We start from the raw sequence: 27,447 nt of genomic DNA, 5'->3' as shown, positions 1-27,447 counted from the left end.
TGGCGACGAGAAGAAAGACGAAACAGTTTAACAGAGGGGAAAGATGCCGATACGGCCCGTCTTCTGTGGCTGTTGAGCGTTGACGTGCGCGCGTACGTGTGCGCGTCGGAGTGCAGGAAAAGCACGGCAAAGACACAGGCAAAGGAAGCGAAGGAGATCGAGAGAGACGGTGAGCCGTATGGGGTGGTGCGGCAGCACGAAGAGCCACATCAGCGAGGGACGGGGAGGACGACGAGGAAAGGGGGCGGCGACAGCTCGACAAGAGAGCTGCTGCTGACGGGGAGGACAGAAACAATGAACGGCTGGAAGGAGCCGAAGTGTCCCGCACGATGTGCTAAGCATTTGAGCCGGAGCCGTCTCTTGTGTTGCTGGGGTAACGTTGAAGTCAGCGCAGGTATATACGCCAACGATGCCGAGCTCCATGGGGAGCTTGGCGAGGAAAGCAACGCCGATGCAAGCGCCTACCTGCCCCCCCCATACCGAGTGGCAGAGAGACAGGCACACACACACACGCACACGCACACGCACAAACGTACACACACGCACAAACGTACACACACGCACAGGCATCACAGCAGTCATGGCGTCAGCAGCACAAGAGAGGGGGGAGCAAAAGGAAGGCAGAAGGCGGATTGGTACGAGTCTACGGCGTAAAGAGTGAGGCACCCGCCGTCCTCGTGTCGCCAGACGTGCTCATCACCGCCTCTATCGATACACACCGGCAACCAAAGGCGGAGAAACAGAGAGCACGTCAGGAGCAACGCTGCATGGGCTCCGCTTTCCGTCTACGGCGGTGACGACGCGGAAATACCGCCTCTACACAAAGCCGAACTCCGCCGCGTGGGTGAGGCACGTCTCGAGACTCCGTTGCAAGTCCGCGGATGTTGTGCATGGTTGCAGCAGCAGCGAAATGGGAGAGCAGGTGTGCGCTGTCGGCAGCCGTCCCGGCTCGTCCCCACACTCCACCAGTACCTTCTCCGGCAGCGGGATGCGGCTCTGGCCGGAGCAGAAAAGCAAGAAGCGCGCCAGCTGCGACTCGGTGAAGCCGTTCAGCACCTCTGTCAGCATCGCGCGCATGGACAGGGAGAGCGGCGACATGTCCAGCTCCGCGATGACGTGCTCGCTCGAGGCGGCGCCGGTGCCGCACACACGCGCGCGGAGGTCCTCCCACCGCACGGAGCGCAATGAAGTGGCGGGAACAACAGAGGTCAGACCAGCACGAATCGCCAAGAACGCGGGGTCGTACTGATGGAGCAGCGCCTCCTGGGCGAGGGCACGGCGCCGGTTCACTTCCGCCGCCTCCGCGCTGGCAGCCATATCCTCCAGCTCCTCCAATACCAGGTGGCTCATGTCATGCATGCTCACCCCCGGGGTCATGCAGGCGTATGGCCGCAGCGGGCGGGCGGCAAACGGTGCGGCGGCGCCGTCTATTGCACCGGCGCCGCCGCCTTGCAGGCTGCGCAGCAACGCCGGGCTCGCCCGCACGTGCTCTGGCAGGGACGCAAAGAAGTCATCACTGAGCACGAACTCCTCGTCCTCCAGTGCGGCGATGATGTTGTCATCGATGTCGTGCGCGTAGTCGGCCAGCGTTATCGTGTCCTCCTGGAATGTCAGCGTCTTCCACAGCATCTGAGGAAAGTCAAACGACGCCTTCAGCGTACCGCACAGCACCATGTTGCCCATGATCTTGCCAAGCCACTCGAACATGCGACGCAGCATACTGCCCTCGGCACCGTCGTCGGCCGCCTCGCTCGCGTACAGCGCGGACATGTTCGGGACGACCGTGAAGATGGTGCTGTGGCTGCACAGCTGAAAAAGCGGCAGCAGCGGATCAACGCGCACGCCGCGGATAAAGCGGTAGCTCACCTCGTCCCCGATCATGCTCATGATGGTGCGCGTCACGCCACCAGCGTCCAGCGCCAGTGTGCCTTCTAGCTGCACCGCGAACATGCGCGCTCGCTGGTACACCCTTGTCTTTTCCAGCTGTGTGAAAAGCTGCCCAGTTACGCTGCAGCGGAGCCGTCGCTCCTCCGGCGACAAGGAGGAGGCATCGCCGAAAACGTCGCGCAGGCTGTTACGCCGCTCGTTGCCCGAGTTGCCCGCGTGCATCGACAGCACGTCCCCCTCGTCCTCCTCGGCATCCTCATCCTCATCCTCCATGGCACCCACTAAGTTGTCCGTGTCATCTTCCGTGTCGTCGTCCTCGTCGGCGTCGTGGACGTCGTGGGGGAAGGCCGCCGGTGCCTCCTCTGCAAATGGAGATCGCGCCGCCGCTTCAATCGCGTGTCTAGTGCGGTCTACCAGCAGCGGCACGGCCGCCGAGACGGCGGCAGCGTCGGCGAGAGAGTTTTGACGAGAGGGAAGCGACACCGGTGACAGCGGCAACAGCGCGGGTGAAGGGGACGGGAGCAGCGCCGAGTGCTCCGCTATCCATGCCGCGTCTGCCTCGGCTCGCACCTGGTTGGCCTTGCGCAGCGACACGACCACACGGAGCGCGTGCCCGCCGTTGTACTTGGGTCTGCCGCCTGGCTGGAGTTCGAAGATGGTCCAGCGACCGCTGCTGAAGAGCAGGTCCGTTGCCTTTCGGTAGCAGGACATGAGGTACGGCGACTTCTCGATGAGCCACAGGTGGCGTGCAACGATGATGGTCAGCTCCTGGACGCAGCGCAGCTGCTGGATGTACAGAAGCAAGCCCTGAATGTTCATCGGTGCTGCCAGGCGCCCTTCACGGTCGCCGGCAGTGGCCAAGTCGACCACCGCCATCAAGAGTGGGTATTGGCGAAGCACGCTGTGCGCCCTAGCCGCGTCGAGCAGCGGCAGCACAGACGACTCCCTGAGGGACGTGATGGAGGCCTCCTCCAGAGCACGACTGAGTTGCTGATAAAACTCGTACGTCTGCGGGAGAGCAGCGGTCGTGCCGACCTGCGCGTCACTCGCGTCGTTTCCGCCGTCGTCCTTCTCGTCGTCTCTGCCCCACAGTTGCTTGTCTGACGGCGGTGAGTAGTCTTGATAGCCGGCTGGCTTAAACTGCGTGTTGCCCAGGCGGATCTTGAGGCTGTGCGGCTCGACGGAGGCGCTCACGTATGGGTAGATCTCCTCCCCGTCGCCTTGAGCCGGCACCGACACCCACGATATTTCCTGCCCGTTGATGGTCCAACACACCATCATCGTCTCGAGGTCGATCATGGACCCGATAACGTCGCCGGCGCTCGGGCGTCGCGGCACGGGCATCGCCTGCTCCGTCATCATCAAGCGCAGGTGCTCGCGACAGTTGTATCCCCAGGAATGCAGGTCTGACCCGACGTGCTGCGCCGAGGCGATGCGCTCGTGCTCCAGCGTGCCCCACCCCATTACCACAGTCCTCGATCGGTCGGCAAAATCCGGCGGCACCTCCACCTCGTAGTAGAACTTGCCACCTTTTGTTGGCGCCACGCCCACACTGCCGCGCACCTGGCCCACAAGCAGCTCCCCAGCCTCGTTGAGGCGCGTCTCCGTCAAAGTCACCACGTGCGGAAACGGCTTGCCCAGCATCGGCGGCAGTGGGCGCCGCTGCTCCATCGCGACCACAGTGCGTGCCAGGCACGCACTGGCCTTCGCGATTGCTGAAGTGGTCCGCATAGACGCGCGGTGAAGAAGCGCCAGGACGGTCGCCCGCTGCTGGCCCTCCACAAGGGGTTCCATCGACAGCACTGGCACCAGCGGCTGCACGTTCAAGCGGGCGCATGCGTTTTCCTCCATCAAAGCACTCAGGCACTCGTAGCTGGCCTTGCGCTGCGCCGTGTCGCCGTGTCGCACAACGTTCAGGCACAGCGCGTAGAGTAACGCGTCTTTCTCAGCCGCGAGCTCGAGTGGCTGTTGCCGGATCAGCGCGAGCGCGACGCTTGCGATGGTGGACACTAACTCCGGCTCACGGACGCCATCCTGCAGCATCTGCAGGCACTGGAAAAAGATGGGAGTGACGGTGGACGTCGGGAACTGGCTCCAGCTCTCCAGCCAGTCCGTTGAGCAGACGTGGATGCGCCGCAAGAAGCCTGGTTGAGACAGCTGGCTGGATGGCAGCAAGGCCGCGTAGCGAAGAACGATGGCGCTTGCGTAGTGGACGATGGCGCCGACCATGCACGGCTCGACAGGTGCCGATGCCGCCGATGCGATTTTGCGCTCTTGCGGCTTCGCCAGATGCGAGGTGAGGGGACGCTCTGAGATAGGACAGACATAGCGGCCCACCTCCGCAGCGGCGCACGACCCAATCCGCTGGGCCGCTGCCTCGACCAGCCCCCACAAGACGTCAGCGTTGTACGCGCGGTTTTGCAGGCCGAAGCAAATTATCTTGGAGCCGTCCAGTGCCCACTGGAACTCCAAGGTGGCGCCGTCGCCGGTGAGGCGTGCCTCAATCGTGGTGGAGAACCTATCCTTCGGAAGCCACCGCGTCACGCGGGCGCAGCTGGAACAGAAGTGGCGATGGCGCAGCGCGTGAAAATCTCGGACGTACTCGCGCTGGTGACACACGGTACAGTAGCAGCACAGACCCGTCGCTTCCTGCCGTCGCACGCTGCTCGGCCGCATGCACCCACACGTCACGCACGTCGCTGCCGCAAGGGCATTGTAGGCAAAGCTGCACATGGGGCACGCCCAGGACGCGCCTGGGCGCGCGTTGGAGCAGATGGCGCATCGCACAGCGGAAGGCTCGTTAATGAAAGTGCACATGCTGCAGGCCCACTCTTGGCTGGCGGCCCCGTCAGCGCCGTCACCTTCGGGCAGGTCGATGCGGTCGAACTCCATCCGCCCACGCAGTACCGCCGAGGAGACGAGGTAGCCGGTGAAGGTGAAGGAGGCCTCCTTTGTTTCACCGAATCCCTCCACCAACGCGCGGTCGTCCTCCTCGATGCCGTCGTTTTGCACGGGGCGAATCGTCAACATCATCGGCGCCTCCGCATCCTTCTCGCCACCCGCTGCGGCGCCAGCAAGGGGCTCGCGTGCGGCGCTAGTGGCAGCTGGAGCAGACACTCCAGCGTCCTCCTCATCCTCCTCGTCCTCCTCGTCCTCGTTGTCGTCGTCGCTATCCTCAACCCGAGGCGACCCAACAAGCTCGCTGGTCATTGCTTCAGCGCCGGAGGCCACCGAGTAGTAGTCTCCCGGCGCTGCCGCGTCACCAGAGTTGGCCTCCTCCTCGACCTCCACAACTGGCTCGCCATGACCACCTGCCGCCGCCGCCTCGCTGACCGTATCGTCCTCATCCTCATCATCGGCGTCCTCCCATAGCATCGCATCGGAAGACTGGGCAGACGTCCGGCTGTGATAGCCCTCGCCACCTGCCCCAGCCTCGTTCCCAACGCCGCCAACGGCGGTGGCGGCAGTTGCTGTGGCAGGCGCGCTGCGCGGCAGCTCTCCAGCGCCGGTGGCTTGGCCGATTGCAGTGAGCGGGCCGTCTGTCCACTCAGTATACCAGCTGCAGTACGGCGAGGCACTCTGGTCCTCCGGCTGCGCTAGCTGCTCCTGCAGCCGTCGCAGGACGCGATCGAGCAGGTCACACCAGCTCGACGGGGCGGAGTGGCGTGCCGTGCAGGCCGACCAGCGCTCCCCGCATGTCGGGCACAAGAGCTCGCGTCCGCGACGTCGATGACCAACAAGACGATTCTCGAACCTTTTTACGCTCGTGAGCGTGGTCGTGCCCGCAGGCTCCGTGTACGTGCTCGCCGCCCCCGTCGCATCCACCTCGGAGGCGTTGGCTTGCGGAACACGAATGAGCAATCGCTCGCGCAGGTGGGGGTTGCACCAGAGCTCATTCCACGACTCACGCAGCAACACGTGCGGCGGCAGGTCCAGCTGTGCCGCTGGCAAGACCGCGTCCAGCAAGGGCAAGAGAGCGTGTATGGCCTTGTCCGCCGCCGCTGGAAGCGTGGTCGACGGTGGCGTCGTAGGGATGCCACTCACCAGCCCGCTGACACCACTGCCGCCTGCGCCTGTACAGGAGTCAGTGTTGAGGGGGTTGCTGTCGCCGTTGCTGCTGCTGCCTCCCTTCCCTGGCAACGAGCTGTGCAACGAGAAGATCAGCCGCAGTGTGCGTAAGAGCGTAGCCGGATGAGTGAGCACGACGTGTCGACGCGCTCCATCACCCGAGTGTTCTTCCGTATAACTAAGCAAACGCGGCGAGGTAATCAAGGGCGTTGGTGAGGTTCGCCTCAGCCCTGCAAGGCACTCGGCGGCCACCGCGGCGAGCTCCGGCACGCATGCCTGCACGCATGCCCGCACCGCGGCCAACGCCGGCAGCGAATAAGCATCCTTTGTGTAGTCCGGCTCCAGGGCAGCGGCGCACACTCGCTGAATGGACCCAGCCTCGTCGCTGACGACAGCCATGCCGCCCTCGAAGCGTTCAATACGCACAGACGTCGTGCCACCGCCAGGCTGGTCGAGCTGTGGAGGGGCGACGTAGACCATCTGCATTTCGTCCCCATCCGCACCCAGCACACCCAGAGTTACGTCCCGATCTGGCGCACCAGAGGCCGCAGCGGCAGTGATGGACAGGTGCTCCTTCACAAGCGGCAGCACCAGTGGCGTCCACGACAGCAGCATTGCACGCATCGTGTACCGCGCGCTCACGACGGCTTCGTCAGGCAGGTACATCCACTTTGCCCGACTATCGCGGTTGTAGAGCTCTACAAACGGAAAGATGTGCCGCACAGAGGCGGGGATTCCGCGATGTAAGATGTTTAGCGGCAGCCCATTCCGCTCGAAGCCGATGCACCGCTCCTTCACGTACACAACAGCCGTCATCACATCGCCAGATCCGAAGACAATGCCAGTGTCAGGGTTCAAATAGTTCTCGGCCCGCTCCGTGTCCCACCGCTGCACAGCCGTGCCGGGCACCTCGGTCAGGTAGTCGGAGATGTAGTACACCCGGCGCTGCTTCGACCGCTCACCTGGGTACAGAATTAGCTCGCCGTTGCCGTCAAGCGGCGTGACCATCGCCGGCGCGTTGATCTCCGCCAGGCCGAAGTAGTAGTAGCGCCCCAGTGTCTCGCACTGAAAGCCGCGCTGCAGTCGCACCGACACGCGCACGACATCGGGTGTGTGCGGGTCCGCCAGATCAATGGGATTGCAGGCGTACGACATGCTGTGCACATTACTGGATGCGGCACCGCCGCCGCTGCTGCCGATGGTGGTTCCCGCCTGGTTGTGCTCAATTCGACGCCCACCCGCAAGCACGGTCACGCACGACGACGGAACCGACGAGCTGCTGAACCGCGGCTGATAGCCAGGCGTGGCGGAGGCGAGCTGATGACAGGCGGCCCAGAGGCGCTGTACAGCGCTCGCACTCACCGGCGCGGCTGCCGGGGTCGAAGGCAGGGAGGCGGGTGCGGTGTCACAGCCGGCGGCGGGAGCGCGCTGCGAGATGGCGTTGTACAGAGCGCTCAAAGCCACCGAACGAGTCTTGCGTGCCACGGCCGCGCACTCAGCGACAGCGGTGAGGACATCGATGTGCGTGGCAAGCAGCGCCGGCGATGCTGGTACCGCGATGGAGAGCGTGACAACAAGGTCGAGCAGCATCGCGTTTGTAACGTGTTTGGCTGCCGTGTGCTTCACGTGATACATGGCTCCCTCGTCGGCCCCACCGGCACCGCTGCTGTCGGTGTTGTCGAGCTCGTGCAGCAGTTGCACCAGCTGTTGCACGCTGTGCTGTAGTGGGATGGTGCACGCCTGCACCAGGCTCAACCCCTCCCCATGTCCTGCAGCAGTGCTGGAGGTGGCAGTACCAGCAGCAGCGGCCGCCGTGCGGACATGGCGAGAGCTGCGCAGCACGAGGTAGTGGAGGACCAGCTCCAGCAGCAGCGACACACCGAACAACGTCAACCGCGCAAAAGGAGAGAGGCGGACGTCAGCCGGCGCCGATGCCAGCGAGAGCGACGATGAAGCGCCGGATGAGAGCGCATGGCCACCTGTGCCGCCGACACCTCGGCACCGAGCAGCGCCGCTGTCCTTTCCCCCTCTACTGTGGACCGGAGTGACGGAGAGCACGTGCATGTGGCCGTGGCCTGGCACGTACTCGCCGGTGCGAACGTTTGTCGCCACAAGGCGGAGGTCCCGCCGCGGCAGCGTCAGCCGCGTCAAGCTCACGCCATTGAGTGCCATTACGACGTCCCAGCCACCGCGCCCAAACACAAAGCTGAGCTCCACAACGTCGCCAGCGCGCCAGTGAGGCAGTCGACGCTGGCGGCGTGTCACGTCGCCGTACTGCACAGTGCCATCGCCGATAAAGTAAATGCCGTTGGCGTCCGTCTCTGGTGTGCAGTCGGAGAGCGGGACGTCTGCGGAGGCGAGTCCGATAAAGAAGCCGCTGCTCGTACCGTTCCACAGCTCCACTCGCACATGCCCGGGAGTCCATGACGCGCTCGTGGAGCTCTGCGGAATGTCCCAGAGACCCCCACCATCGCCCAGGACGGATGGCATCGAACTGATATACGTCACGGTGTTTCCGCTGGCGGTCTCTTGATAGCGGCGGAGGATGTGCGGTTCACGCGAGGCCGGCGTTTCGCTTTCGCCAAACTCGGCGCTGTCACTACCATCTGTAGAGCCCGCACTGCCGGTCGCCGACGACGCTGATGGTATTCGCCCTCGCACGTACTTGACTACCTCGAGCAGGAACTCCTGCTCTGCCGTCTCGCTCGTCAGCACCAGCGAATCCGTGCGGGACAGGCGTGTAAAGGACGGCAGCAAGCCCGTCACCACCTCCGAAAAGTGCGGGGAGCACGCCTGCACGTCGGTCGCATCCATCGGCGTCGACATCAACGACACTGTGAAGGCGGCGAATGCGCCATACTCCCACGGCTCCAGCAAGAAGCGATGCGGTGCGGCCTGCGTTGACTGGACTCGATGCAGCAGAGCACGCAGCAGCCGAAAAAGCTGTGCAAGGAGTGCATGCACACCGCGGCGAAGGTTTGCCTCGGTCACACGGCCGCACCCGCTCACCACGCTCAGGTAGTGGCCGGCGGCAGGGAATAAAGATGGGGAAGCAACGCTACCAGATGCAGTCATCGGCGCCGCCGAAGCCCCAGCGAGTCCACCGGCAGCTGTGGCACCGGAGGTGCAGTGCGGCGAAGAATGTGCATAGTGGTTCTGTGCCGCAGCTGCAGGCCCGGTGCACCCGAGCAGCAGGAGCCGTCGCACCGCCTCACTGACTAGCGCCACGTGCCTTGGTGCCCGCCACGTCGCCGAGCACTTGATGAGAAGGTCGACAACCACCCACATGGTGCTGCCGAGTTGCCGGCGGTCCTCCAGCGCCGCTTTCACATCCGCCACGGTGAGTCCAGGAATGCTGAACAGGTCGATCGCCGCATCCACCACTTGCGCTGGTGACACGGTCGAGGCCGTGGGACCAGACGCGACATTGCGCAGGACGAACAAGGCAACTTCCAGCGCGTGCTCACCACTGTTCGCGCCGCCGACGGTGGTGCTGGCTAAGCTGACACGGCGCACGGCGTCCGACCAGGTCGGTGAATGCCACGTAAGCGGGTCCATGTGGAGGTACCCGGTGCGCTCTTGAAGCAGTACGTGGGCGATAACCAAAAGCGCGGCGCGGACGCCGTCGGTGTGCACGGTGTGGCACCGCACCCTCGCCTGCAGCGCTGCAGCCGGCATTTCGCACAGCGCCTGAATGAAGGGATCGGCCAGTGGCGCAGCAGCAGCCGTTGCTGGCGCAGCAGCGCCGGCCGGTGCTGCAGTCATCATCGCTGTGATCGGCCCGTGGGAACCGCCACTACCACCGTCCGCCATCGCTGCCTGTGAACTGCCAGATGCCGAGGCGCCGCCAGCCGTGAAGCCTTTCAAGCCCCCTCGCAGCAGGAAAGAGCTCGCGATACGGCTGCGGCGCTGTTGTGGCTGCTGCTGGTCACCGCTCGCGTGCACCCGCCGCTCCATCCACGCCAAGAGCCGCTCCGCCACGGTGCGCTGTGCACTGGACAGAGCCACCGTCCATTCGGTGCTCCAACGCGTGTCGAGGGTGAGCTGCACCTGCGCGCTAACCTCGCCAGGAAGCATGTACACCGGGTCCTGGGGCAAGCTCGGGATTACGGCACGGCACGGGCCAGCGTAGGTGAGAGTGCCACTGCCGTGCTCCTCCTTCAAGCTGTGAAGAGACACAGGCAGCCGCGTATCCTTCTTGGCTTCCTTCCCAACAGCGGTAGAGTTTGAGCTGCTCTTCAGCGCCTCTGTCGCACCAGGTGACGTGCTCGACGTCGAGGACCCTGCCGGCGCCGAAGAAGTGCTCTCTGCACTGTTTGCGTCACTCTCCAGCGGCAAGAGCAGCACATCGCGCCCCCGCAAGGCACGGTCCCACTGCACCGCGTTGGTGAGGTGCACCGACACACGCGTGGCGCATGGCAGACACAGCTCCACCATCTGCGTCCGGCGACGGCAGCACGGCAGCGCGTAAAAGTCTCCATGCGCGCTGTTGAGCAACGACTCATCTCCGACACCCCCGGCACCGCCCGCGTCATCGGCGTCTTCGCCATCGTGGCTGCCTGCGGACATGTTCAGCGGGCTTGCACGAGAACCCCGGCTCTGCGACGACGCGCTCGTGGTGGTGGATGGGTTGGAGCCCGCGTCGTACGCGTATTCGCCCTCGGCGTCCGTGTATGCGGACTCGTCCTCGCCGCCGCCCTCCTCGCCCACCACCGACATCTCCTCTGTCGCGGCCGCGGCGCCCATGTGGTCGTCGTTGTCGCGGACGTCAGACACCTCGTGGAACGCCGAGGACGGATAGGACGGGTAGCGGTTCTCGGTGCTTGGTCCGCTCTCGCTCGCGTACGCCAGTGGTGCGGCAGGATCGGTGGCGCTGGTCTCGCCGGCGCCGCGTCGCACAGTATTGGTACTCTTCTCTGTCGCACTGCCTGAGTCGTGTACCAAGTCGCCCAGGCGGGTCTCGGTCATCACAGGAGGGACTGGCAAGCCGATTTCAAAGGGCACACGCACCGAGAAGTTCACCACCTCTTCCGCGCCTCCGCCACTCGTCACTGCCGGGGCAGGAGTCTCCGCTGCGGCAGCGGGCACAGAGGCCACTCCCTTGCGTCCCTGTGATGGGCGATGGTAAACTCCACCGTGGCCACCAGCAGCACCACCACTAACTGCCCTCTTGCTGTTCTGGTGCTGCTGCTGAGCCAATGCCACAAGTTTGGCAGGTGCCGTTGCCGTCACCGTCTCCAGCACCTGGCCCAGCTCTGTCAGTGTATCCGGCGACCACTGAACAAGGGGCACGAGGTGCAGCAACGGCAGCACCAACTCCACCCACAGAGCGGCCTGCTGGTGCGCGACAGAGGTGTGCTGCGGCTGCAAGGGGGAAGCTGCGGGCGACAGGCTCTGCTTTACCAACCCGTGTGCCTCCCACTTCTCGATGGGCTGGATGGGACTGCCTTTCCGCGCCGGAGTGACCGGTGACCGCTGCCGGTGGTACGCTGACAAGCACGACGGAGGGTGCAGCACGGGGGCAGACACACCGCCGTCGTCCGCGACTCGGATAGCGCCGGTGGTCGATACAGCACGCAAGGAGTGCTTCAGTAGACACGCGAACGAGTGGCCCGCCTCGGGACATGTGGGGGCGCGCCTACACAGCACCACCGCCGTGCGCAGCATCTTCTGACGCAGCAAGGCCCCGGCCCCCGCTGACGGCGGCGGCGCCGACGACAGGGATGTAGCGGAGGCGGAAGTGGTGCCACTGCCGATGCAGCTCTCGCCGCCGTCCGACACTAGAACGCTCGCCACAACCGACTCCCACTGCATGTCAACCCGTTCCGAAAGAAATCGGCGCGTCTTGCGCTCGTAGCACTCGCGGTCGTTGATATCATCGCTTCCACAGCTTACGGTGCTGTTACGACTGGGGCGCGCGTTCGTCTGCTTGCCCTTCTCCGCGGCGGCCGTGACCACCGCTGTTGTCGCTGTGTTGGAGTGGCTATCGCTTGGCGCCTGCTGTCCCGACGCGGCGGTCTCGCCGCCAAGGGAGTCTGGTGTGTCGTTGTCGTTATTTTGTCTGCCCAGCTGTATGGATGCAGCACGAGTCGACACAGCAGCCTCACATGTTGCGCTTGCGCCGGCTGCGGTCCCAGCGGCGCTTTCCGAAGACGACGCGCGAGCATCGGTGTCTGTGTAGGAGCGCGAGATGTTGGGCAGCACTCCCACAGACCCTCCACCGCTTGTGATGTCGCGCAGTTCTCTTTCCGACGCGTCCCCGAGCGACTGGATGGCGAACTCGAAGACATCTGCCGACAGGCTAAGGGCCGGCGGAAAAGGAGCATGCCCCTCTTTGCGCAGGTGGTGAGCGACAGCTTCGGTCCCATGCGGGCCGGAGCCGGAAGCACCGGCGGCAGCGCGTGGCGACAATACCTGCGGCGCCTTTCGGGGGGCTGGCGATGCTGAAATAAAATAAGCAAGCGCGGCTGCGCGCAGCCGCGCTGAGGACAGCGGCACCTCACCGCAGTCCGTGTGCAACAGGTTCTCCGTCAGCTCCGTCATGCAGCTCTGAATTCCGGCAGCAAAGGCGGCTTCTGTTGCCCGCGGCGACGCGCTTACGCGTATGGGAGGGGTGAAGTACACGTCTTTCATGGAGAAAGAGCGCTCCATATTCGTCAGCAACGGCCACGCGACGCGGGCCAGCTGATCGGCTGGCATGGCCATGATTTCCTCCACGCGGCAGGCAGAGATCGCCGCGGTGGGCTCAAAATGAGCATGAACGCGGCGCACTGCCGCTGAGGGCTGAGATGGCGACTCCATTGGCAGTCACCTTTTGCCTCTGGTTGCGTCCTCCGCTGCCCTAGGTGCCTGAGCTGGTCACGCACCCCACCGGGCAGTCAAGGCTTGCCGCACTGCGAGTTACTCTGTGTGTATAGAGTGAAAGCACGCGCGAAGACAGCGACAGGAAAACGAATCGCGTAGAGACCGAGAGAGGAGGAACAGTGCGTCGGATTCGTGCGGCAGCGTTAGAGCAATACGGGAGGAAGAGGCGGCAGCCGGATGGCAGGGGAGGGAACGCTTTGTTGGGCGAGCGGGACGTGAAGCGGAGAACGCGAGAGCAGCGACAAGAAGAAATGCAGTCCTCACGGACGACCAGAGTGAGGGGTGAGCGCGGTGCGGCAGGGTGCCCACACACGCACACGCACACAAACGGCGATGCCGAGATCGGGAGAGACCAACGTGACCGCGACAGCACAACCAGTGACTCCACGAAACAGACACGTAAAGAAAGAGCAAGAGCAGGCGGACACGCGCTGCCGCAGCCCCGAGAGGAGTAGCGGCGATGCCTCTCTCGCAGAGGTACACAAGAGGAGAGATGCGAGCCAGGGAAGGAAAGGATGAAAAAGATGCAGCGCACGAGTTGCCCTGAAAATCCGTCCACACAGAGAGAGAGATACACGCACACCCGTGCCTACAAAAAAAAGGGTGTGGCCGGCACGACAAGAGAGGAGGCAAGACGGAAAAGTGTGTGCGTGTGTGTGCGTGTGCGTGTGTGTGCGTGTGCGTGTGCGTGTGCGTGTGCGTGTGTGTGCGTGCGCGTCGCACACACGCAGACACCGTGAAAGAGAGGGGAAGCGCCAAGAATATAAATATAGGGAAGAGCAACGCCGAGCCACCTCCCAAAGTACACGCGCCACACGCACAGAGGTGGCACTGAGGTTAACAGAGGGGGGAGAGTGGGGTGCCGAAGAAACGAAGACGCGCTGGGAGAGATCGACAGAACGAGGAAAGGGAGCGAGCGTAGCGGACTGCACACAGACACACGCAGAAAGAGCGAGAGAGCAGGATGCTGGTAGCGAGTAGTGCTCAGCAAGCAATCGGTGAAGGAGTCGAAGGGGCTAGTCCCTGCTCAGTCTCAGGGGTGAAAAATATCGAGGCGCACACACGGGGAATGCGCGGGCGCACGAGAGAGGTCCTGCGAAGGTTGCCGCAGCCGCCGCCGCCTGTGATGAAGTTGTACGTCCGCGTCACAGCGCGTGCGTAGCCTTGAGCAAAGGCTTTATTGCGAGAGGAGGCGCGCAGGGCTATCGAGGGAGGTGTTGAAGGGAGCGCAGAAGAGGGGGGGTAAAGTCGAAAGACGAAAGAGTTTTGGTGGTCGTGTAGGGAGGCTGTCTGTCTGTACGTGTGTGTGTGTACGTGCCTCCCTCCCGCCCTCGCCCTTTGCGTCGCCGTGTATATCCTCTTTTCTGTCTGTGGCGTTTTCCTCTCAGAATTCTGGTGTACGTGTGTGTGTGTGTGTGTGTGTCCGTGTATCGCGTCTTCACTCCGCTCTCCACGGGTGTCTGCTGTTGGTGTCGAGATGCGTGCGAGGGGGGTCAGGGTGGAAGCAGTCGAGAGGAGTGATGGAAATAAAGAGAGAAGGCGAGGTACTTGTGCGTGCTGCGCTGTACGTGAGTGAGACTGCGGGCCGCGTGCGTGCGTGGGTGTGGGTGCGTGGGCGCACACACGTCGTTGTTGACGGCCCATGACCACCCATTGTGAGGAGGCAGACGAAGAGGAGGAGAAGATCGAATAAAGTGGTTGCGGACGAATTTCATCACAGAGATGTGCGTGACAGGCGGCTAGCGGAAGAGGCGTGGGACATCGAGTGCGAGACGGCGACAGCCCGTATGCCGTCCTCGGTACGCCCTTGACACGCCTTTATTCTGGAGAGAAAGGAAGCCGCGCTCCAGTACGCACACGCCCAAAAAAGCGCGTTACACTCCCCATCGTACGGCGACGGCAGAGCGAGAGGCGAGGAGGAAGGGTTCAGCCGTGGGCTGATGCCGTCGTGCAAGCGGTCGCGTTCATTAGAGAGAACACGGAAGATAGAACACAGCACCCCACTAGTGCCGCATGAAAGGCAAACACGCACGCGCACAGGTATATGCAGGTCAGCGTGCAAGCACGAGGAGGAGGAAGAGGACGGTACGAGGCGCGTGTGAGAAGAGAACGAGAGATGCCCAACGGTGTCCCTCGCCACGTTGGCCCAAGTGAGAGCCAAGACGACAGAAAAGGGAAAAAAGGGGGGCGAACAGGCGTAAAGCAAGACTTGATGCGCGTGCACACATCCGACACAATTGGCAGCATCCGGAACAACAAACCGTTAGGCCACCGTACGCCTACACGATGGCGGCAACGGCATCGATACCCACACACACACACACAAGAGCACATGCAGTAGGCCCTCACGGGTTCTGCGATGCACCCAAGATGCTTAGTTGCCGGAGCATGTCCTCGCCAGAGACCACCGATGTACAGCCATACATCACGGACTTGCGCGGCTTTCTCGCCTCCCATGCCTTCAAGTTGTCGTACTCCGCCACGCTGCCACCGCCGAGGGCAAACACGATCGCTTGCGAGAAGACCGCCTCGCGCAGGTCCACCGGCTTCCTCGTGCGGGGGTCGTACGCATCGACGGTTTCAAGCAGTTTGGCGCGCAGGCCACCGGATGCGCCGCTGCTGCCACCGGGAAGTGCGCTCGTTGGGCTGCTGTACGAGCCGCCAACACCGCTTGCACCACCGCTGCTCGCCGAACCTGGCGGCGCGCCAGGTCCGTCCTGCATGAGTGCGTCTACCAGCTTCGTGAGCGGAAGCATCGTCTCTGTCTTGCTCCCCAGCGAGCTCGCAATGTTCTTGGCGATCTGCTGCGCAAACCCCCAGCCAAAGCCCTGGCTGGGGTTCGGCTGCGCCGCGCTGGGGCTCTGCACAGTCAGGGACCAGTTCCGCAGGTGCTTCAGGTACGCAAGAGCCGGGAAGCCCGCGGCCCCCTCGCTGACGGCGCCCTCGTGACTCTGCACGTAGCGTGCCTCCTCTTCGTTGGCGCACATCAGGTATGCGATGAGGTACAACCGCTGTCTGTCCTCTGTGGTGCCGAGGCTGTTGGCCAGCAGGTTGTGAAACTCCTGCTCGTCGAGTCCCTCCTGTTGGAGTACGGCAAGCTCCACACCGTGGTAGTGGTCCAGGTGCCTCGAGCGAATCTTGCTGAGGATACTGAAGGCAAGCTTCGTGTGGGCGTCGAGGCAGCGTTTCCGCTCCGCCAGTGCCGGCGCGTTCGCCAGCAGCTTCGACATGTCGTTTCCGTCGCCGCCGTCGCCCATCATGCTACCGGCACCGCCGGGTGTCTCTTGGGCCAGCGCGGCGTACTCCTCCTTGTAGCGGCGCAGCGCAGCTTCGATGTTGCCGCCGACAGTGCCGAACTCAAGGTTAGCGTTCTCGCGGTAGACCTCGTCCTTGTCAGGATCCACCTCGAGTAACTCGTCCTTCCCGTCTGGAGTGGTGATGGTGCACTTGTTCAGCTTCATGCCGCCTATCTCGACGAGGAGGCCGCGGTACGTGAAGGGGTGGTGCAGCGCCGTTGCGAGGTCGCTGGAGCGATCGACGAGAAGCAGCAGCGGCCGCCCCAGCACCGAGGAGGGTGCCGGTGTCAGCTGCCGGTCGTTCAGCGCGTCGTTCAGGCGCACGGACAGCCGTCGAGCGACCTCCGCCGCGGCGCCAGAGCGGGAGTGCACCAGGATGGGCAACACCTGCAATGACAGACACACGTGTGAGATGCCCAGAACGACCTGATTGAGGTGTCCCTCGATTTCTTCGTCCTTGGCGTTCGTCTTGTTAAGCAGCGGGAAGGAGTTGTTCAGCATGAGGGAGAAGAGGTCGTTCTCCAAGGCCACGTAGCTCAGCGTGCGGTCGTACACGTGGATGTGCCGAATCGACTCTAGTGGCGAGGCACTGAGCTGCTGCGCCAGCAACTCCAGCTGCGGTCGCGGGATCTGCGTCGTGAAGTTGAGGTAGACCCACTCATACAGGCTCTGCGCGCAGTCCTTCGCGATCTGGGTAATGTTCTCCTCTGTCGGCGCGCAAAAGTAGATGGCCGGGGCCCCCGGCACCGGGTCACGCTCCGTGGCGATGTGCAGGTACAGGGTGACGCCAAGTTCGCGCAGTTGGCCGACCTTTAGGAGCGGCGCAATGATGTCGCGGCCCCAGTCGTCGAAGATGAGAAGACGCCACGTTGTGATGACCGGCTCAGCAGAGGCGACGGCGGCGGTCGAGTACGGCTCTGCCACCATATTGCCTTGCGCGTCCAGTGGCACGGCCATCCTGATCATCTCCGCCAACACAGACTCCTGGCGCTGACGAAGCCAGTACTGACTCGGTGTCTGCCGCGCCGCAACCGCGCCGGGTGGGCGAGCCAACGGGCCGCCGGCACCGCCCATGAGAGAGCTGGATGCGGTGAACATTGCCGGTCACTGAGTGTGGACTAGAAAACCAAACTTCGAGGGACAAAGAGCGACGACCACGCACGATAAAGACAGCGGGGGAGCACGCATGAGATCGTGAGTGATCGAACGAGGTGCGGGCCCCAAGAAGGGGGGGCGGAGCTGTCACTGATGCTGATGGAGATCGCAGGGTGAGGAGTTCTAGGGGCGCGGGGCAGATGGCGGCAAGTGCTGCTGTTCGGCCTCCCACCCGGCGCACGCACACGCTCAAATGTAGAGAGAAGGCAGAGGCAATAAAACACCCCAAAAGCCCGCGTATGCCCCGCCACCGCCACCGGAGCACCGAGGAGGAGGGGGAGGGGGTAGAGGGGTAAGAGGAGGGGGTGCAATGTGCCGGGCACAGCGATGATTTCCTTCTTGTCCTTTCTGCGTGTGTGCGTGTGTGTGTGTTGTCGTCGTCGTCGTCGTGGCACCGTTATGTGTGTTGATGTGCTTTACGGGCAAGTGAGTGACCGAGAGACGCATGCAGCAGCAGGGAAGATGGGAGGAATGCAATGCGCATCAATGTGCGCGCGAGCACGCACGTGAGAGACAGGGAGCGGTGGAGGTGCAACCAGGATTTCCGTGCAGACTGGCACAGTGGCAGAGGAGCAGAAGGGGGAGAAGGCGATGGTGCACAGGCTGAAGATATCCCTCCACCCACACACACACACAGATTCCCTCATCAACAGGACTCAAGCCGCGCAGAATAAGCTACCCAGGCTCAGTGAATATTAGGCCCAGCCGGCGTCGTCAAAACTCCCGCCGGCGGTGGCAGCGCGCACCTCTGTAGCCTCTCCTTCTGCTGATTCTATTCAAGCCAGAAAAAAAGGAGTGATGGCCACGAGAAGGGGGAATGGAAGGGCTGGAAAGCAAGCGTGCACAGCAGACACGGCAGCAGCAGCAGCAGCAGAAGCGCGTGTCGCGCAGGGAGCAGGCGCACCGTTTTTTTTTCCTTCGCGTTACACCTGCTGGGTATGCGCGTTTGCTCTGTCATCGTCTTGGTTTCGCCGACGCTTGTCGACTTGCCTTTCACCTTCCTCAACCGTCAAGGGAAGCTGATGTCCCAGAACTGGCGTGGTGTGTTCTGCGAGAGAGGCGGCGAGGGGGACACCAGCACGCCATCGCACTCGGTGTCGACTCTGAGGCATCGCGAAGGGGTCTGTGAAGATGTAGGCGGCAGTGGCCCACACGCTGCACGCACAGCGTCGAGCACCTGCTCTGTCTGCACAACGTCCTCAATCCGTTGCTCACGGGTTCGCACGTAGCCGCAGGGAACGTGTTCCTCCTCGAAAATTGTGCGATGATGGCCGTCACTCTCGGTGTGGCGCGCCGTCGCCCATCTTCGATGTCGGTCATTGGCCGCTTCTTCGCACATCGACCGGCCCAACCCAGCGGCAGCGCTCAACGACACACCCACGCCAAGAGATGGCAAACCCGCTAACGGCACCGCCGCAAGAACCTCATCATTCACGCCGATACGTCCCCGCTCGTCATCCTTCCCCCGTATCCGCCTGTGCGCGCCACGGTGCGTCGACTGACCTTCTGCAGGCGACGCATTCACCTTACGCGTCGCACCGGTGTCCTTGCAGCCACGATGTGCGCACCGCAATGTGGCACGCTTTGAAAGGAGCGACGACGACGACGATGGGGGTGGAAGGGCAGTGATTGTGGCAAGTATGTCGGTGGCGGTCACAACGCGCGTCGGCGTCGGTGACGGTGGCATAACGCGCGCGGCGCTCACCGTTTGTGGCACCTCCTTGCAGCCTCTGTCCACCATGTGCATCGATGACGAAGCAGCCACCCTCCCGCGCTTCTCCGAGTGGGGTGCTCTTGCTGACTCGGCATCCGACCCGTCATGGTCACCGCCAAATGCCAGACGACGACGAAGTGACGGCGCTGAGGCAGTTGGACTTGACATTGTGGAGAAAATGGAAGCCCCATCGGCCCCTGTAGAAGCGCTACCACCGTTGCCCATGGCAGGGAGGCGGGATGAAAGCTCGGCATCGACTTCAACACGGCGATGCGTCTTGGCTGGCGGCGGTCTAGGAAAGTACATCCCCTCCTCGTCCGCGTCACCACAGGTCGAGGTCGGGGTGGCGCTAAGCGGCTGAGAGAGTTGGCGCGGCGAAAGCCTCAACGTCGGCGGTGAGGGAGTATCGTGAAAGAGCTGCCCATCGGGAGCAGGGCGGTCGCTGCTCTCCCATGCGGTAACCGCGGAGGTTCGGTGAGCTGAAAGCGGAGGGATGCATGGAGATAAAGGGCTGCAAGGCTCCGCCTTCATCAAACATGGTGAGGGTCCACATGTCAGCACCGTCGCAAAACTTGGCGAAACTGCTGGCGTGTATAACGCTAGCGTGGCCTCCTTTGCCTCTTCACGACGGTGGCCGCCTTCCGCCTCCTCCCTCACCTCGTCCCGCTCTCCCTTCGCTGCGGACTCCGCGCATGAGTCTTCCACGTAGGCTGGTAAAAGCTTTTGCAACGTCAACGTCAGCGCCACGGCACCCTCGCCCCTCTTCGTGTCTACAAACCTATCAGTCAAGCCATGCCCATGAGACGATGGCGGCGAGTGGGGTGCTCGTCTGCCCCGCGATGCGCTGCGGTTGCCCATGTTCACTGCTGCCGTCAACGTTTCCGGATCACGAGAAGTAGTCGAGTCGTGCTGCATACGTGGGCTCACTGATCGCTGCGGTGGGGACGGCGGGCAGTACCGCAGGTCGCTGAAGAAACGCGTGCGCCGCTGCGCCTCGACTGCGCTACGATGCGATGCATCTGGGTTGCTGGAAGCGCCTGCCCCGTCTTCGGCAACGCCGTGGGTACTTGGCGTGCTTGTGCTGCTGGTGTCGGCGACTTCAGTGGTCCACGAGCCGAGCACAGGAGGAGTCGCCTCGTACTGCCCAATGGCCTGATGGTTTTCCGGTGTCGCCGTACTTGGAGTGCGCGCGGCGTTGGCGGCGGTATCACCAGTGCCGCCAACGCCGCCGTCCTCCGGCTCACAAAAGTGCCGTGCAAGAGCGCGGTGCAGAGCAACGTACTGCTCTCTCGCAGCTGCGGAGAGGCCTGCTGGCGGCATAGCAACGCACTGCATCACGACGCGCGCCTCCGCTGGCATGCGCATCGCCTCGTCCGTCTCAGTGGCTAGGGGGCAAGCGATCACGGCCGGCAGTGAAGCTCTGAATGTACCCTTGCCGGGCAGCGCACTGACGTCCTCAGCGTCGCCGCTCCCGTGTGCCGCCGTCGCCGCCACACCCGCGACACCCAACGCGTTAGACAGGGGCACGACGCCAACTAAGGCCTCCGTGAGGAGTCGCAAACGGAACAACACGCTCCGTTCTGCCTCTTGCGCTTGCCGCAGTCGCGTCTCAGTGGCGCGCAGGGCCGGCAGCGCATCCATGCTGAGCTGCGGCGGGGTCGTCGATGCGCTGCGCATGTGAGCCTCATCAGCGACAGCGCCGTGTTGGTGAGCAGCGGTGCGGTTTCCCAGCGCACTCGGCACCGGCGATGGTGTCTCAGCAACAACCTTGACATGATATGCAGGGAAGTTGTTGGCGCTGCGCGAGAAAAGGGAAGTCGAGAACGGCACCTCCACTGAGGCCGGAACATCGTTGCCATTCTCCTTGGGGTGCGACATGTCTGCGCGGAGAGCAGGCGAGAGAGAAAGATAAGAAACGCGAGGAACACTCCGCGCATGTCTGTGTGGCTGTGTTCGTCCTCTTTTGTGTGTAGGGCGGCACCACCCGCCCCTGCCTCTCCTCTACGGCCCCCCCGCACTGCCACAGGTGTCACCGAAGGAAAGGAAAGGGGGCGGCGTGTTCGTGGCACTGGTGCAGGCCGCCCACTCAATGTGCGAGGAATGCGCCCAAAGCCTTAAGCGGCGCAAAGCAGGGAACCAACAAGGGGCAGGCACACCACAAGCACGTGCAGTGCGTGAGACGACGACGGGTAGAAGAGCGGACAGCGTGGCACAAATTCGAGGTGGCAGCGGGAGAGGCCAGAAAGAGGAGATCTGGCCGTGGCTGGCAACGGCGTGTGTCCGCACAGCGGGCCACACAGCTGAAGAGCAGCACGTACTCAGCGCGAGGGAGACTGATCTTGCAGGCTTCCAGTTGTCGAGCCCGAGAATGCGAAACAGGCGGGAACCTATGTTGCCGGAGAGTGCTCGCGTTGCATACAGGCAGAGAGAGGAAGGATACAGCCTCACCGTCAGTCTTGCCCTCCCCACCCCGACCCCTCACCTCCCTCCCTCACGTGCCTTCGTTGTTTTCTGTTTCCGGTTTGGGATGTGTGGCGGTGGAGTCGACACAACGTACAAATGACAAGCGAGAAAACATAAAACAAAAGAGAAGCGCTGCAGCCAAGCCAAGAAGACGCCGTGGACGAGCCGCAAGGGCGAACGCGCGCAGGAGAGCGAAGGCGCGGCCGGCGTGTGTGTGAGAGAGACCCCCCAATGCACAGGCCGCACTCTGCCGATACGGAGAGGAAGCCACCACGCCTACTCTGCAGTGGCGGGTAAGAGAAGAGGTGCACAAGGAGGGGCGAAAGAGGAGAGGGACAGAGGCAGCGGCATCTGTGCGTCTGAGCATCAGCCAGCTGCCGCCACCGAGCCCCCGCCTCCCTACCTCCAGGGTCATGGCCTCTTGCTGCCACTTCATCCATCTTTACGGCACCTCATTCTGTGCACCGCGCTGATCGTCTTGTGCTCATCATACATCAACGCTCCCCAGCACCGTCGCGGAGAGGGGGGCTCACTCCATCTTTCCGCGGCAACCATCGCTCTCTCACTTGGCCCAGTCCCCCTAGATCCTGACGGCGTACACGCGCTTGGGGAACTTGTGTGCCTGGCGCATCTGGCGCGACGTCTTGCGGTTCTTCTCGTTTTCCTTCAGCGCAAGGCGGCGGCGGTGCGTCAGCTTCGCACGCAGCACCTTCGGCGTCTTGCAGCGCAGCTTCTTGTCCGCGTAGAACATCTTCAGGTTGCTGCGCTCGTTCTGGTTCAGCACGGTCAGAATGCGCGCAATGCTCTTGCGGATCGGGCGGATGCGGCCCAGGCGGGTCTCGGCGCCGCCCGTCTGCTGCACCACGCGCAGCTGCGACAGCTCCTTCTTGTACTCCGTCAGCGTCTTGAGAAGATCATCCTTGCTCTTCTCGCGCAGATCCTTGATCTTCATGTGGTGGGACATGGTTCCGGGTGAGGTAACTTCAAGTATACACACACTCACACACTGTATTTCGGAAAAGGGGAGAATGCCGCCAGGTGAGATGGTGGGGCACACAGGGAGAGAGAATGATGGCGCTGTGTTGTGCAGCAGCAGCGAAAGCAAAAAAGAACGGCACAAGAGATGAAGAGAGATGAGCGCCACGTGTGCGGTTGAAGTGCCGCCAGTTTTGCTTCTGCCCCACACGCGATCACGCACGCGCGAGGCCACGCTCAAAAGAAAGCGTGCCTGTCGCACGTCATGGTCACTGTAACGACTCCCCCACATCCCAGTGCACTGATGGTGTACTGTTGAGGTAGCTCGTGGGCTGGAGGGGCGACTCCGGGCCACGCAACCACAGCCCTCGATGTCCACTATAAGGGGAGCTCGCGAATAAAGCTCGAGTGGAAGCGGGAACGTAATGCGCCGCCGCCGACACACACATGCATACACCCACAACGTGAGAGACACACACAAACCCTAGTCCCGCAGCCCCTCCCCCCCCAGTGACAAGTGGCGCATAGCGTACGTGCGTCAACCATGGGGAGCGGCTGCGAGGCCGTGAGCAAGCGTCTGCGCCCACCGACGTTAGTGTGGTGGTTGATGTGGTTGGCGCGTTCTGTCCTCTCGTCTTTTTTTTTCGCCGCGAAGGGGAAAGGAAATGGGAAAGAACGAAATAACAAAAGAAGGCGAGGGAAGCCGTGGAAGGGCGCACGTTCGCCAGCGATGCTGCAGCCGTTCCGTCGACGCCACGAAACTACCAGAAAGTCCTCAAGAGGCAACGACTCGTGTGGCCGTGTCGAGCGCACCCATAACACGAGCAAGAGAACGTGTGCGGGGGGGAGGCTGGGAGGGTGCTCGCAGAGGCAGCGAGTGGAGAGGGCACAGATGAAAGGAAGGCGGGGAAAACAAAGAGGGGTTGGCGGCGCTATAGCGTCAGCGATGAGACGCTCACCCCAACTCCCTCTCTGCCTCCCTCCCATCCCCCTTCCGCCACCTTCGCACGCCGAACCGAAACACGCCACGCCAGCCACATCCACCCCATCACTACCCATCGGACGGGGGCCTCGATCGTCCGCCTCCGCCTGCACACATCACCATTGCGGGTGCGTTGATGCGCTGCAACCATCGCTCTCTCACTTGGCCCAGTCCCCCTAGATCCTGACGGCGTACACGCGCTTGGGGAACTTGTGTGCCTGGCGCATCTGGCGCGACGTCTTGCGGTTCTTCTCGTTTTCCTTCAGCGCAAGGCGGCGGCGGTGCGTCAGCTTCGCACGCAGCACCTTCGGCGTCTTGCAGCGCAGCTTCTTGTCCGCGTAGAACATCTTCAGGTTGCTGCGCTCGTTCTGGTTCAGCACGGTCAGAATGCGCGCAATGCTCTTGCGGATCGGGCGGATGCGGCCCAGGCGGGTCTCGGCGCCGCCCGTCTGCTGCACCACGCGCAGCTGCGACAGCTCCTTCTTGTACTCCGTCAGCGTCTTGAGAAGATCATCCTTGCTCTTCTCGCGCAGATCCTTGATCTTCATGTGGTGGGACATGGTTCCGGGTGAGGTAACTCGAGCCGAGTGAAGCGAGCGAAGAAGCAGAGAAGCTGAGGCGAAATCCCTTGCTGTAACGTCACGGGGGGAGAAATAGGTGGCGGCGGTGGTGGGAGGCACACGTTGGCGTATACGCACGAGCAGACGACATACATCCGCGCACGCATGTTGACGCGCATGTATGGATGCGCAATGTATGAGAAAAGGGTGGTGGGTATGGCCGTAGGGCCGTGGGGGGAGGAGAATGGCGGGTGAGATGGGGCACGTTAGGAGGGAGAGAGAGGCAGGGAAAAGAGAAGACATCCAGTACACTGCAAACAGAGAGATCGCATGGGGATGGTGATGGAGCCGCCCACGTGATCGTTGCACCACACGCACACGCCTACATGCAGACAGATACTTGGCAGGAGAGCGTGCACGGTGGGAAGAACACGAGCCCTTTCCTTAGCGGTGAAGGCGGAGAGAGCGGCTACGCGTGCTGAGCCAGGCGCCACACAGTAAGAGAGCGAATAACAGCAAGATGTACACCACATAAATGTCTACGCAGAGGCATGTTCTGCGGAAATGGGAGGAGAGTGGAGGGGAGGACGTCGTGGCTGTGCGTGTCCCTTTGCGGTGCTGCTGTCGGCAACGGTTTCGTTGTCTCGGCCGCCTCGCTGGCGCCCCACAAACAATCGCGTGCCTTCGCTCTTCGTTTGCCGAACGTCATGTATCCTTCCCTACGCGTGAGTCAAGCGGCTCACAGACGGGCATGCGAAGGCGAGGAAAGAGAAGAACAGTAGCGCATCAAAGTGTTGGAACAAGGCGAAGGGCGGGGCGGCGCAGAGAGGGCAAATAGACACCAGCAAAGAAGGACAGAGATAGAGAGATTGCGCCTCTGTGTGCATGGGTGTGTGTTGCACGAGGTGAGGAGAACAAGCCACAGCAACGCGCGCGCACACACATCATCATCATCATCCACGCATAGGCGTCTATGTACATCAAAACGAGGGAAAGGAGGAAAACATCGATGGAACAAAGTACATACATGTACACGGCAAAAGAAGGCACACACACACACACGTACGCACGCACCAGCCGTGCCCTCCGCAGCATCACCGCCATCATTACTCGTGCAAACCGCAACAACAAGCACAAGAGAACGGGTGTGGTAGGGGGCGAATGTGAACACTTGAAACAAAAGAATGAGACCGTGGACTGGGGGGCGGACAACACGCCGCCACAGGCGCAGGTAAGCCTGCTGCGTAGACCGCAGTCTCGCCTGCCTCATAGCTTTTCTACACCAAACTGCACGGCAACGGCCGCGACGGAGTTGGACTGGGCGGCATAGACCTTGTCGTACCCCGGCACCAGCGTGGCGGACGCTAGCGACGCAACGGCCGATCCGCCACGCACACAGCCCGTCGTGGTGTACGGCAGGTTCACGAACTGGTCACGAGAGCGATGGTACGGTGTCTTGGCGAGCGGCTGCAACTGCGCCAAGTGCGTCTCCACCGCCTTCTCCAGCGCCGCGATGCGCTCATCGCGCTCCTTTTCCTGGGCCGCGAAGAACTCCTCGAGGGACGCGCGCTGCTCCTCCGTCAGCTTCTTCCACGAACCCGGTCGACGAGGTGGCCTGGGCTCCACGGCGACGGCGAATGCCGTACCCTCGACACCATGCCCCTCCTCGTCTTCGGCCTCGCTAGAGTCCCCGGGCCGCTCCGCCTCCTCCTCCCCTTCCTCTTCTGCCTCTTCTGCCTCTTCTGCCTCCTCCTCCTCCTCTTCCGCCTCTTCCTCCTCATCTGCCTCCTCTTCATCCTCCTCGTCGTAGTCGTCGTCGTCCGAACGCTCCTCAGCCGCAGCGGCGCGTCGGGCCGCACGGCGTTCTTCGGCCGCCTGCTTCTTGGCAGCCTTCTCCTTTGCCCGCTGAGCCTGGCGCGCCTTCGCCGCCACCTTCAGCTCCTTCGCCTCCATCGCTTTCATCGTGGCTGCAGAAGCCTTGGTATACACCTTCACGCCGTCCTTCAGTGTCCGCTGCACACTACGCACCGCCTGCTGCACTTTCTGGAAGTTGTGTGCCGTGTGCCGACACACCTCCTTCACAAGCAGGCGGTCCTTAAGGCCGTACACGTGGCCCTGCGCCGCGCCGATGAAGACCAGCGACAAAGCGCCACCTCCATCTCCATCCAGCCCAGATGATGCACCTGAGCATGATAAAGGGGTGTGCGGCAACTCCACTGTGCCGAGGGCGTTCTGGAACGGGACGGGGCGGCGCTCCGGCGCCTTCAGGGCTGACTTCCATGTTGTTCCCTTTGCCTGCTGCTGAAGAAAACGCATCTTGGCGTCGAAAACCTCAGATTGCGGCGTGCTGCTTGCGGCCGTCGGAGAACTGGCAGCGTCGACAGCCACCTCTTCTCCAGCGGCATTCGTGGCGGCAGCGGCAACAGCAGCACCGTCGGCGTCGCTCTCAGGAGCGGCTGCCACTTTCACCGTTTCTTCCATCACCTCCTCGGCGATCAGCCTGGTCAGATCCTGCTCTTGCAAAACAATGCAGACGCTGCGACGTTGTTTGCCGGAGGATTCCGCTGAATTCCTGCGCTGCTGCTCCTCTTGCTGCTCCTTCTCCATTAAGTCCGCCTCCGCGGCGGCCTCCTGCGGCTCAGGCAGCAGCCACACCTTCAGTGTGCAGTCTTCGGAGCACGATACAAGGCAACTCGCACCGTCGCCACTGCCGCCGTCTTCGGCGTCCGCGTAGACGAGTACATCCTTCTTTTCCGATGCTGGCGGCAATGCGTTGGAGGAGCCGAACGAGGCGGGATTGACAGGGGTGCGCTTCGACCGCACCACCGGGATACTGGACGGAACCGGTACCACGAACAGTGCCGTGATGGCGCCTGTGTGCCCGCGCAGCTCACAGACTGGACGACCAGAGTCCATATCCCACACGTAGATGAGCCCGTCTGTGCCGCCGGTGAGGACGGTGCCGCTGTTATTCCAGTCCACTGCAATCACCGTCAAGGCGCCACCGTTGTGCGCCGGCCAGCTGGAGCGGCGATCGCCCTCCATCAACGTGAGAGAGCCGTTCTCGCCGCCGAGGAAAAGCCGCTGTTGGCCGGCTGCAGCGCTTTCGCCGCTATCCTGGATCATGGTGCGCACTGCGAAGGGTAAAGTACTCGTCTTCACAAGCGTCGCCCGCACCCTAAACCTGCCGGTGGGCGGCGACGACGCAGCGTCCTCGACCTCCTCCAGCGTCCACCACTTCACGGTGCCGTCCAAGGAGCACGTGCACAGCTCAGCAGCTGAGACAGCCATGATGGCCGTGACCGCCCTGCGATGAGCGTAGAAAGACACCGTCGGAATCCCGAGCTCGGCATCCTTCATGTCGTCATAGCGCTCCACTGTGCCGTCCTCGCGACCTACAAACAGCGGCACAAGTCCGCCGCCGGCTTCTTCGGCGTCGCCGGTGTAGGCCGCCAAACAGCGGATCGTCACGCGAGATGGCAT

The 27,447-nt window shown here is 62.9% G+C and overlaps 6 protein-coding genes across 6 annotated transcripts; all 6 read right to left on the bottom strand.

The window, feature by feature from the left end:
* Positions 1–816: 816 nt before the first annotated feature.
* Positions 817–12,756, bottom strand: LMXM_26_2370 (conserved hypothetical protein; the record flags this gene model as incomplete). The annotated part of the gene is made up of 1 exon (XM_003876491.1): positions 817–12,756. One exon carries the CDS (start codon positions 12,754–12,756, stop codon positions 817–819), a length of 11,940 nt encoding a protein of 3,979 aa, XP_003876540.1.
* A 2,408-nt stretch (positions 12,757–15,164) lies between these two features.
* LMXM_26_2360 (putative sec1 family transport protein) lies at positions 15,165–17,189 on the bottom strand (the record flags this gene model as incomplete). Its single annotated transcript, XM_003876490.1, has 1 exon — positions 15,165–17,189. The coding sequence occupies one exon, from the start codon at positions 17,187–17,189 to the stop codon at positions 15,165–15,167; it is 2,025 nt and encodes a 674-aa protein (XP_003876539.1).
* Positions 17,190–18,279: 1,090 nt separating this feature from the next.
* LMXM_26_2350 (conserved hypothetical protein) lies at positions 18,280–20,862 on the bottom strand (the record flags this gene model as incomplete). The annotated part of the gene is made up of 1 exon (XM_003876489.1): positions 18,280–20,862. One exon carries the CDS (start codon positions 20,860–20,862, stop codon positions 18,280–18,282), a length of 2,583 nt encoding a protein of 860 aa, XP_003876538.1.
* A 1,165-nt stretch (positions 20,863–22,027) lies between these two features.
* LMXM_26_2340 (putative 60S ribosomal protein L35) lies at positions 22,028–22,411 on the bottom strand (the record flags this gene model as incomplete). Its single annotated transcript, XM_003876488.1, has 1 exon — positions 22,028–22,411. One exon carries the CDS (start codon positions 22,409–22,411, stop codon positions 22,028–22,030), a length of 384 nt encoding a protein of 127 aa, XP_003876537.1.
* Positions 22,412–23,580: 1,169 nt separating this feature from the next.
* Positions 23,581–23,964, bottom strand: LMXM_26_2330 (putative 60S ribosomal protein L35; the record flags this gene model as incomplete). Its single annotated transcript, XM_003876487.1, has 1 exon — positions 23,581–23,964. The coding sequence occupies one exon, from the start codon at positions 23,962–23,964 to the stop codon at positions 23,581–23,583; it is 384 nt and encodes a 127-aa protein (XP_003876536.1).
* Positions 23,965–25,230: 1,266 nt separating this feature from the next.
* Positions 25,231–27,447, bottom strand: LMXM_26_2320 (conserved hypothetical protein; the record flags this gene model as incomplete). The annotated part of the gene is made up of 1 exon (XM_003876486.1): positions 25,231–27,447. One exon carries the CDS (start codon positions 27,445–27,447, stop codon positions 25,231–25,233), a length of 2,217 nt encoding a protein of 738 aa, XP_003876535.1.

This window comes from Leishmania mexicana, chromosome 26 (genome assembly GCF_000234665.1).
Source record: "Leishmania mexicana MHOM/GT/2001/U1103 complete genome, chromosome 26".
Classification (NCBI taxonomy): domain Eukaryota; phylum Euglenozoa; class Kinetoplastea; order Trypanosomatida; family Trypanosomatidae; genus Leishmania; species Leishmania mexicana.
The sequence above is the reverse complement of the archived record's forward strand: the minus strand, read 5'-3'. Positions and strand labels throughout refer to the sequence as shown.